Source organism: Colobus angolensis, unplaced genomic scaffold (assembly GCF_000951035.1).
Source record: "Colobus angolensis palliatus isolate OR3802 unplaced genomic scaffold, Cang.pa_1.0 Scaffold104, whole genome shotgun sequence".
In the NCBI taxonomy this organism is placed as follows: Eukaryota; Metazoa; Chordata; class Mammalia; order Primates; family Cercopithecidae; genus Colobus; species Colobus angolensis.
This window is the reverse complement of record NW_012111364.1, coordinates 9,158,267-9,169,347: the sequence shown is the minus strand read 5'-3', so window position 1 is coordinate 9,169,347 and position 11,081 is coordinate 9,158,267. Positions and strand designations below refer to the sequence as shown.

The 11,081-nt window shown below is 40.0% G+C and overlaps 2 protein-coding genes across 7 annotated transcripts in view; one reads left to right on the top strand and one right to left on the bottom strand.

The window, feature by feature from the left end:
• Window positions 1–261: 261 nt before the first annotated feature.
• Window positions 262–4,001, bottom strand: RPA3 (replication protein A3, 14kDa). 2 transcript variants are annotated; one of them, XM_011943151.1, is made up of 4 exons: window positions 3,315–3,370; window positions 2,403–2,477; window positions 1,222–1,330; window positions 262–669 (listed from the first exon to the last, which is right to left on the bottom strand). In XM_011943151.1, exons 1-4 carry the CDS (start codon window positions 3,339–3,341, stop codon window positions 587–589), a joined length of 294 nt encoding a protein of 97 aa, XP_011798541.1. In that variant the 5' UTR covers window positions 3,342–3,370; the 3' UTR covers window positions 262–586. The 2 variants fall into 2 exon arrangements, with proteins under 2 accessions (XP_011798541.1, XP_011798532.1); XM_011943142.1 differs by lacking the exon at window positions 3,315–3,370 and adding an exon at window positions 3,693–4,001 and having other exon boundaries at window positions 308–669.
• Window positions 4,002–4,007: 6 nt separating this feature from the next.
• Window positions 4,008–11,081, top strand: part of UMAD1 (UBAP1-MVB12-associated (UMA) domain containing 1) — a 239,401-nt gene continuing 232,327 nt past the window's right edge. Inside the window, exons 1-3 of one of the 5 annotated variants that reach the window (XM_011943112.1) lie at window positions 4,083–4,193; window positions 4,871–5,076; window positions 5,831–5,834. Coding sequence is in view for 1 of the 5 variants with exons in the window: in XM_011943092.1 (XP_011798482.1) it covers window positions 5,047–5,076 (30 nt within the window). In the remaining 4 variants the exon portion in view is untranslated. Of the gene's footprint in view, window positions 4,221–4,472; window positions 5,077–5,830; window positions 5,835–11,081 lie in introns of those variants that run through there. The other 4 variants (XM_011943102.1, XM_011943128.1, XM_011943121.1 and 1 more) reach the window with 4 other exon arrangements.

Below are 11,081 nucleotides of genomic sequence, written 5' to 3'. Positions count from 1 at the left end.
GGCTGGTCTCGAAATCCTGACCTTAGGTGATCCACCCGCCTCGGCTTTGTAAAGTATTGGGATTACAGGAGTAAGCTACCGCACCCAGTCTCTGTTTGCCTTTTTAATGTCATCTAATTCATTTTATAAGTAGAGTATCAAGGAAATAATTATCATGGTATAGTTTGGGAAAAGGTGAGTAAATCCCTAACACTGCTGACCCAAGGTTTTATTTGGTAGGTTTAAATTTGACCTTACAGCTATGAAATTTCAAGTTTGTGCTTGAATACATAACTAAAACAATGAAAATGAAAAGACCAATAGTATATACCATTTTAGTTTTTATTAATAAAATAGAAACCTAAACTCAGACAACTGCTTTATTCTTGCATCTAATCTGACCATATATTGGAGTAGCAATTCTTTATAAAAGGACTTAGGTGAGAACTGTCAATACATCAGTTCCATCAAAAACTCTAGGTTGGAATATCTTAAAAAGAGTAAATTAAATATGAGAAAGCACAAAAGTCTCTCCCTCAAACAAGAGGGGCTTCCTTTAATAGTCTTTAATATAGCTCATTTGCAATTATATGAAAATCCTTCACGATCAATCATTTTGCACAATCCCTAAAGGATAAAACTGAGGGAACTCATGGATAATTTTCACAGCTTCATTGTAAAGTCCAAGATCTGAAAGAAATATTTAAGCAAACATTTAATCTACAGTGGAAAGTTGTAACATCAATTATTATCTAAGATATTTTTACCTATTTCCTTTTTCTCACCCTTTTGGAAGTGAATTTCTAGAAATGGACATATGGATTATGGATTCTTGTATTGAACTGTGATGCCAAAAAAAAAAAAAAAAGACATGGGAGTACCATCCATTTTGATGTTCATTATACAGGCAGTTTCTGCCTGGTAGTGTTTGGGTGTTATGCATTATTCAGTTCCTTCGATTCATATATTACAACAAAAAAACTAATACTATTTTTGTTATATTAAAAATATTATCTTTCGACAAATATTAATTAATCTTTACTGAGTTTCTTACATATATAAGCACTACTTAGAAGCAGGTCAAAACAAAATGTACCCCCATTTTCCTTTAGGATCACAAAATTCTATAGAAATTGAAAATATAGCAGTACTAAATCTCTAGATCAATATATATCATATTAAAAATAAAAAGTTTTCCTGCTAATTACATAAAACCAGTCAATACTAGAATGCTTTATTTACCAAAAGGATGGTTATCTTCTTTAAATTGGACATAAGATGTACACAAGATGGTGGCCTTGGTGGTTACCTTTCCAACCACTTCCATAATTCCAGAGATTTCTTCATCAAGCTAAGACACAGAACAAGACATCAATTTGGTGTTATCACATTTTCAGTTGACAATTAATTTGGGAAACTGTTATACAGGTTCCTAATCTTTCACTTCAAGTAACAAAGTAATTTTAAAAATTACCAATGCAAAAGTTAAAATGTAACTTGTTAACAAATGTTTGAGTACTTAACTGTCAGCATGTTAACATTCCTGTTACATTTAGTAGTAGCTTCAAGTCCAAAGCTACAATTCAAGTTAAAGCCGAAATCACTATTGAAAATGTCCAGCATTTCTATAAGCAGTAATTTCCTATGAGAGGAATCTTCTATAATCTGTATTTCACAATGTGTTCTGTATACATTAACCAAATAGCATATGGATTTGTCTTGACAAAATGCCAAAACAAGTTTTAAGTATGTTAAACATAAAATGCAAAAATAAATAAGTGAAAACTGAAATATATGAACAAAAATAGAAAATAAAATAAAATTTAAAACTCTTGAGGGGCTGGTCGAGGCAGGAGGATTGCCTGAGACCAAGAGTTCAAGACCAGCCTGAGCAACATAGGAAGACTCCATCTCTACGAAAAACAAAACAAAACAAAAATTAGCCAGGCATGGTTGAGCATGCCCGTAGTCCCAGCTACTGGGGAGGCTGAGATGGGAGCAACTTGATCTCGGGAGGCTAAGGCTGCAGTGAGCCACAATGGTGGCACTGCATTCCACCTGGGGCAACAGAGTGAGACCCTGTCTCAAAACAAAAAACAAAAACAAAACAAAAAACCTCTTGAGGAAGAAAAAAGCAATTAAATTTTTCTTATGTGATTTTATGGTCTTTCATAAGGAATGAGAATTGTTATCCAGTATTTATGGGATATGTTCAAAAATCAAGAAACCCAAAAAATCATTGGTTAAAAATGTAAAAGGAAATATAATGAGAGAATAGTACAAGAATTTAATTTTAGAGCCAGGGACGTTTTACCAGCTCATCCTTTTTGAATTCATTCCAAAAAATTAGAAACATCGGCAACAAACCAAATCCAGATGAATTAACTATACTATATATGAGACTTATTAATATTTAAACATACGGGTTCCATCAACTCGATGGTTCCATTTTTTCCTTCTCCATCTGAAAGAATAAACATTTTTCCAGTGGGATGAATCTAAAAACGAAACATAAGATTAAAATCTCACTGAAACAACAACAAAAAAGTTTGACAAAAGATGAGTACATTGATCCTTAGTTGAGCACAAATCAACTGTTTTTTGAACAGTTTATTCGTTCTATTCATTCAGTTTATTCAACTTATTAGTTCAAATTATAATCTTATGTTACCAAATCTCTTCATGGAAAACAGTTAATTTTGAATCTCAGATAAACAAGGATTTTTTTTTTTTTGTAGTGTATAAGTAGGTTCTGTATTTGCTAAATATGGCAACCCTATTCTAATAACAGATCAAAGGAAGCCCACCCTATCAAAAAGTGAAAGCTGCTGGCACTCATGATTTAGCACATATCCCATGGAGGGTATGTTTTAAAAATCAGGCATGATGAAGTAAAAGGAGAACTGGTTGCTAGAATATCTGTGTCCTACTCCTGGGAAGCAGCTGTAAAGAGCGCTGTCAGATCGCGTTTGAATGCTACCTTTGCCACTTGCTGAGCTTCTGAGCATTTTAGTCAACCACCTACCACTTATACTCAGTTTCCCTACTTGGCAAGTCAGACCAACACTCATTTAAGGAAAAGGATGTGTGGATGAAATGAGCTACTAAATAAGTCTTTATATAATAGTTTTCTTTTCCTCAGCTTTTCAGGTCACTGATTCCAAGACTTTGGGCCTGTTTCTCGCCTGTAGAATGAGGGAACTTCACTTTAATAGTGGGGTTAGATAACTCGCTACTACGGGACCCAAAGCGGACAGTCCAGGCATGTTTTACAGAGAAGCGATTACGAGGAAACGAGGTTTGCAAAAAGAAGTAATTTCAGAAGAGAAGGAAACCAGCGGATTAGTTTTGTTGGCGTCCATCACGTCTGAGTAAACTAAGAAATCTGAAGGTAGATATGGGAGTCGTGTTTATAATTTCCTTTACGTAAGCACGACCAGAACGGAGGCGACGGGCACTGGAATTTAGAACGCAGAGCATCTGAAAACACCTTGTTTCCGTGTCACAAAAGAGGCGCCAAAATGGGGCTACAACGGGTAAAGAATTTCCAAAAAGTCTCCTTTTGCAAAATACAGGATTCGGGAGCGCAGTGATCTGAGGCTTTCCGTCCTTTTTCATCCCCCGTTATCCACTCAGAATCCGCCACCCAGGCGGTCACGGGGTCCCTCCCTCCAGCTACGGACAGGGGAGCCCATGACTGCGAACCCGCATACCTTTTCCAGCCTCCCTACGAAGCAGACAGGCTTGTCGATGAACTGAGCTAGCATGCCAGCGTTGATGCGCGACCTCGGTAACTCCATCGTGTCCACCATGATTATGGTCCAAGACTGCAGCTGGCGGGAAACCCACGGACTACTGAAACTGTGCGCCCCGCGGGTGTCTATGGGTCAGATTTCCCGGCACCAATCAGCGAAGACTAGCGCTCCAGCTTCGCCAATTAAATGGCGGAAACCTAAATCGCAATCGCGCTGTCTCTGAAAGGGGTGGAGAAGGGGCGGGATGCGTCCGGAAGTGGAGATTGGCTGCTTAGTGACGCACGGCGTCCTGGAAGTTGCCTGATACAGGGCGAGAGGCAGTGGAGGCGGGGCTTGGATAGGGGCGGAACCTGAGGCTACTCTTCTGCGATCACAGGATTCTCGGCGGGGACTTGACCCCGGAAGTGGGGTGTGGAGCTCCGGTGCCGGTGCGGCGGGGGACTGCGGCGCGAGCCCCAGGTACCTCTTCTCGCGGGAGGCGCCGCAGCCTTACTATTACCCCATTCTTCCCGCGGACAGAGTCAAAAGAGCTAGGCGGGATTTCGGTACCAGCTGCTGCCGCGGTGCTGTGGGTGCTGCGTACCAGCTGTTACTGTTGCCCCGCCTTCCCTCTTCCCCGTTCTGCGTGGGAGGCGCGGGAGTTTTGCTGAATGATATGTGGTGTGGCGTCGGGGTTGTGATACCCTCCCCTTTGGAGATGGGGAGAGGGGTCATCAGTGCTCTTGATCACTTTCTTCAGGCTTTTGCCACTTGTTGGCTGAGGGTCGATTTACTCCCTTCGCTGCGTCACTCTACTTTTTCCAGTTTCTCCACCTGTAAGAAGAGAGAGTGACTCGATTACTTCTAAGACGTTTTTTAGCCCAACCTGGCCACACTGCGGAGGGGCCGGTTCTCTCGCTACCTCCTCCGTGTTGGGAGCCAATAGAAGCACTTAAGGATGGGTAACGGAGAAGGACTGCTGGCCACTATCAGAGGAGACAAGCTTAAATCGTTGTTAGACCCCGAGTTAGTGTTCCCCGAGCTAAGGTTCTCCCTTGTGAGGCGTATTTTCCCCATCCGCAAAACGAAGGGTTAGGCGGAATGATTTGCAAGGTCCCAGTTGACTCGAACTTTTGGCCGTATGTTTGACTCAACAGTTTAAACCCCCTCAGCAGTCTTTCTGTCGTTGCCCTCCACACTGCGAGACTCTGGAGGGCGATCTGGAGGTCTGGAAGATAACTGATTCCTGGGAGAGTGGGGGTAGTCTCCAATCTGTCCCTGGCTCATCTTGTGACCCGAAGCCGGCGGCCTTGCCAGCAATGTTCTAGAATGAATGCGCATAAAAATACCGTCAAACGGTACTGTGGAAATTGGACAGAAGTTTTAATTGGGTATTATAACTTTGTGGAAACTGAGTGTGAATTTGCCCAAAGTTACAGAATTGTCGTTCAAATTCCCTTAAGCAAAAAAATCCGATTTGAGACTTGACGTGGCAATTTAAGATTGGAATCTCATGTACGATAATTAAATGATAGTCTCCCTTAGTGTTTACTTGGCACTTAATAAGTTTGTCTTAGTTTTACTAACAGTAGTTTAAAGGATTTCATTAAACAGATGTAGAATGTGTGTCAGTGGTGTATAAAAAAGTTGTGGTTGTATTGGTACAAGTCAATAAAGTCCATTTTGTATTAAAGCTTTAAGTCTTTTGTACTTTAGCATTGTTTTGCAAAGCAAGTTGATGTGCATTATACAGGGGAGAGTACACACATGAATGTCTTTAATAGCATTTTTTTTTGAGGCAAGATCTTGCTCTGTCACCCAGACTGGAGTGCAGTGGCATGCTCATAGCTCACTGTAGCCTTTAACTCCTATGCTTAAGCGATCCTCTCACCTCAGCCTGCAAGTAGCTGGGACTATAAGCACATACCACCACACCCAGCTTATATATATATATATATTTTTTTTTGTACAGATGGGGCCTCGCCATGTTGACCAAGCTTATCTCAAACTCCTGGGCTCAAGCGATCCCTCCCTCCCCTCTCTCTCTCCCGAAGTACTGGGATTACAGGTGTGAGCCTTGGTACGCACCCTGTAATAGCGATTTTTTTTTTTTAAAGAGCAGTCCTGAGAGTACCAGATGTTAATGTCATTGTTTACTTGCAGTGAAAACGACCACTTTTAAGCAAAGGCTTTCTTTTAAAACAGGGAGATGAGCAAGAAGATAATTTAAAACAGTTTTTTTTGCATATTTTGGAGTCACTTAAAATATTACGAAATATATGATGTACAGAGAAAAGTATAGCTAGCCGATTTGCATAGTTTTGAGAGAAATGAAATGAATCCATGGGGCCTGTCATTCAGCTGAAGAAATGGAACTTTACCAGTTACCAGTAAATTTTACCAGTTTGCATTTCCCCAGTTAAGCCCTCCTTGCTACAGCCTTAAGTAAACACTATCTTGAAATTTGTGTTAAGCTTCCTAAGCCTTTCTACATAGTGTTATTACACATGCAGGCATTTCTAAATGGTATGTTGTTTAATATTGCCAATCTTTGACTTTTATATAAATAGAAACATATATCTTCTGACTTGTTTCTTTTTGAGTTTCATCTATATTGACGAATGTATGTAGAGCATGTTTTTATTTTGTTACAGGTAGGCATGAGCGGGGCAGTAGTGGGCTGAGCCCCAACCCACTAGAAATGTCGGGTGATGGTTTGGCAGTTATCGAATTTGCTTCTCTAAAAATGACAATTCGGCAGCGCCAGGGAGAGGCCATTTCCTGATGGTCCACACCTGTTATCAAAGTGTTAATTGAATGTAGACCCGAGGGAGAAACAGCTTCCTGGGCATGCATATTAAGAGACAAAGATGGTAAAGTATGAAAGTCTGATCTTCCAGGTACACTCCACCGGAAAAAGGAAGAAAGTCTCAGATGGGTGTGCGTGTAACTTCCTAAAAACACTTCCCAAGGCTAAGGAGGGCTCTGTGCCTGCGGGCAGCCTATCCTAAGGGAAGAACCATGGGAAAGAGACAAACTTACAAAACTCCTAGCATCGGGCCGGCGCAGTGGCTCACACCTGTAATCCCAGAACTTTGGGAGGCCGAGGCGGGTGGATCACCTCAGATCAGAAGTTCAAGACCAACCTGGTCAACATGGTGAAACCCTGTCTCTGCTAAATACACAAAAAATTAGCCGGGCGTGGTGGCGGGCACCTGTAGTCCCAGCTACTCGGGAGGCTGAGGCAGGAGAATGGCGTGAACCCGGGAGGTGGAACTTGCAGTGAGCCGAGATCACGCCACTGCACTCCAGTCTGGGCCGCAGAGCGAGACTCCGTCTCAAAAAAAAAAAAAAAAAAAGTCAGGATCAACTGTTAAGTGGGATACTTGACCTTCTCTCTTTAACCTTCACATTCCTGCTTATGTTTCTAACAAGCACACCTTTTTTTCTTTCCTGTTTTAATGCCTTTTTAAGTAAACTTCCATTCCTGCACTGGAACTTGCCAAGGTCTCTTTTTCTGCTTTATGACCCTCAGTCAAATTTTTCTTCTGAGGAGGCAAGGACTGAAGTTGCTACTGACCCGTAAGGATAGGCCACCAGTAAGTTGGGGTAACTTGGATCTCTGCCACTAGAATTAAAAAAATGATTTCCCCAAATGGTGGTACCAGTTTACCATCTTACCTGGATATAAGAGAGTTACAGTTATTGTATATTCTTGGCAACCTTTGAAGTTTTTTCCCCGATTTGATGGATATGAAATGTTTTTTTGTCGTGACCCTAATTTGCATTCCCTGATTACTGATAAGGTTGAACATCTTTTCAGATTTTTATTGGCTATTTATGTTTGTCTTTTATTCCTTGATTTTTCTTTTTCTTACTGACTTTTAACAGCTTTGTATGAGTGGGATATTGTAATGGTACAAGTGTTGTCCGTTTTTGACCTGTCTTTCCATTTTCTTCCTTCATTCTGTCCTTTTTTTTTTTTAAAGTAGAAAGACCTCTTTTAATACAGTCAAACCTTTTCCCCCTTAAGTTTAATATAGGAGAATTCGTAAAATCTCACTTACGAATTCTTTCATACATACTCTTAAAGGTATTCTATTTTTCCTAAAATTTTTAGAGTTTTGCCTTTCATATTTAATAGTCCGTCATCTAGAATTCACTTTTCATGTATTTTGTCAGATAGGTTTTCAATCTCTTTGTTTTGTTTTAATTTCAATTGTCCTAATGTGATTTGACTGTATCACCTTTTTGCCACTGACCTTCACTTGTCACCTTAAGTTTACAGATATGTGTGGAGTCAATTCTGTTCTATGGATCTATTTTTCTGTCCCTGAACCACAACCTATTTTCTTTAATAGTGTAGCCTTATCATAACTTTTGATGTCTGGGGCTGTGTTCCCAGGAATGTCTTGGTTATTTTTATCTCTTTGCTGTTCCATATAGAATGTAGCTTACGAATTTCCATGAAAAACTGTGTTGGAATTTGGATCAAAATTGCACTGAATCCTTGGAAGTATTTCAGGAAAAGTAACAGCTGAATGTCAACTCTTACTATTCTTGAGCCATTTTGGTCCCTTAAAATCTTTCCAAAAAGTCTCATACTTTTCTACATAAAAATTTTGACTTTTAGCTTAGATTTATTCCTAGATACCTTTTTTTGTGTTGCTATTATGAATGGTATCATTTTTTAAATTAAAGATTTTAACTGATTGTTTTGGTATATAGAAATGCCATTTTAAGAATTTTCTATCAGTTTTTTTGGAATTTTCTATTCATATTTGAATAATTATAGTTTTGTTTCTTAAGCATTCTTACATATTTTATGTATTTTTCTTACCTTTTGCCTAGGATAGAGCCTTCAGTACCATTTTGAATAGAAAGTGTTTAAGTCAAGATGGAGTCTGGCTGCATAAACAAAAGTATCTTTAATGCACAAATGGTTATTCTTACATGTGAAAGAAGTCCACAGCTGTGCAACTTAGTACTTATGTGGTATTGCCACTAAGACTCAGGGCCCCAGGTTCTTTCTGTCTTTCTGTACTTCTGTGTTCAATATCTAGTTCCATATTTATGGTTACCTTATAGGCCAGGTAAGTGATGGAGATTCAGCTATCAAGTAAATCCACATTTCATGTGGCAGAGAAGTGGACAGGCAAGAGTATACCTCCATGAGATTCAGCTTGCTTTAAGGAGCATTTCACGAAGTCCTTCCCAACTTGAATTTCTGTTTATTAGGTTAAGGAATTTTCCTTCTATTCCTAGTTTGATAAGTGTTTTAATTGAATGGTTATGGAATTTGATCAAGTGCATTTTTTTGCCTTAATTGAGATGATTGAAATGAGTATATATTTTTCAGTGTTTGAACCAAGCTCACATTCCTGGAAGTTTGATTATGATATATTGTCTTTTATTATATATTCCTGAATTTGATTTGCTGTTGTGTTTGTTTAGGATTTTTTAAAATCCATGTTCATGAGTGAGATTGTTCTGTAATTTTCCTTTTTTGTATATTCCTTGTCAAAATTTGACATTATGGTTATGAGACAGGAAAATTTCCCGGACCCCTTTGTGGGACTTGCAACCAGAGTGTGACTTGTTTGCTGCCATGAACTCAAATATCTTACGGGAGGGGGAGTATGCAGGTGAGCAGGTGCAGGAGCTGGGGTGAGTGATTTTGGCCTCTGGCCCCACAGCAGTGTCTAGGGACGTTACAGTGCTCTTTTAGCCCTGCCGTCTGGGAATGACTTAAGTGTTAAATAGCTCAGTGGAGTCAGTGTGACAGCCTTTTTGGGTTTCTGCACCCAGTGCATCCTGAATTCTTGTCTAGCATCCAGGAGGAATCAGGTCACATGGACTTGAAAGATGGTGAATGTGGACATTTTATTGAGTCAGGTGGCTCTCAGTGGGATGGTGATATGGTTTGGCTGTGTCCCCACTCAAATCTCATCTTGAATTTTAGCTCCCATAATTCCCATGTGTTGTGGGAGGGACTTGATGAGAGAGAACTGAATCATGGGGACAGTTTCCCCCATACTGTTCTTATGGTAGTGCATAAGTTTTATGAGATCTAATGGTTTTATAAGGGGAAACCCCTTTCACTTGATTTTTTTTTTTATTCTCTCTTGTCTAACGCCATGTAAGACGTACCTTTTGCTTTCTGCCATGATTGTGAGGCCTCCCCAGCCACGTGGAACTGTGAGTCCATTAAACCCCTTTTTCTTTGTAAATTACCCTGTCTCGGGTATGTCTTTACCAGCAGTATGAAAATGAACTAATATAGATGGGGAGCTGGAGAGGGGAAGGAGTGGGAAGATGATCCTCGCCTGGGGTTCGGCTGTCCCATGACCAATCTCCTCCCTGACTGTCCCCAGCCAAACTCCCCTCGACACTCAGATGCTTCCTCTCTTCTCTCCTCTGCTGTGCCGTTCTGCTGCTCTGCCACTCTTCTGCTCGTGGAGCTTGGGGTTTGGGGTTTATATGGGCACAGAATAGGGGGACATAGTGGGCCAAAAGGCAACATTTGGGTGCAAAAACAGCCTGTTCACATTTAGGGCTGTGGGTCCAGGCTTGAGGGTAGAGCCCTCGCCAGGGACCCCACCCTTCTGCCGCCTGTCCATATCAGTTATACTAGTTTTGTGAAATTAGTGTGGAGTGTTTCTTTTATTTATTCTCCAACATTGTATATATAAAACTGAAATTATCTATCGAGTGTTTGGTAGTGTTCAGCTATCAAACCTTTTAGATCTGCTATAGTTATCTTCGACTAGAGCTTTAGACATTTCCCGTAAGTTTTATAAGTAGTTATCTTCGACTAGAGCTTTAGACATTTCCCACAAGTTTTCTAAGTATTTTCTAGTTTCCAGCATATTTCTTTTTTGACCCATGCATTATTTTTGTTTCAAAATATGTAGGTTTTATTAAAGTTATTTTGATAATTCCCAATGAAATTGCATTATAATCTGAGGGTATCGTTGGTCTCATTCTTTGAAATTATATGAGACTAATTCTTTGAAATTATGTGAGGCTTGCTTTAAGGTTTATTAGGAACATGGACAATTTTTCATGTGTGCTTGGCAAAAAAATGTATTTTCCATTTGTTGGATCCAGTGTGTAAATTGCAGTGTTCACATAATTCTGTTATCTTTTTGTCTGCTTGTCTCAATCATTGATAAATATATGACATAGCCTATAGATGGTAGCATTGTCAAATTTCTCCTTGAAGCCCTGATAACTTTTGCTATATAGATACATTTCTTTAAGAGACAGGGTCTTAGTCTGTTGCTGAAGCTGGGGTGCAGTGGTGTGATTGTGGTGCACTGCAGCCTTGAACTCCTGAGCTCAAGTGATCTCTCCTCAGCTTCCCAA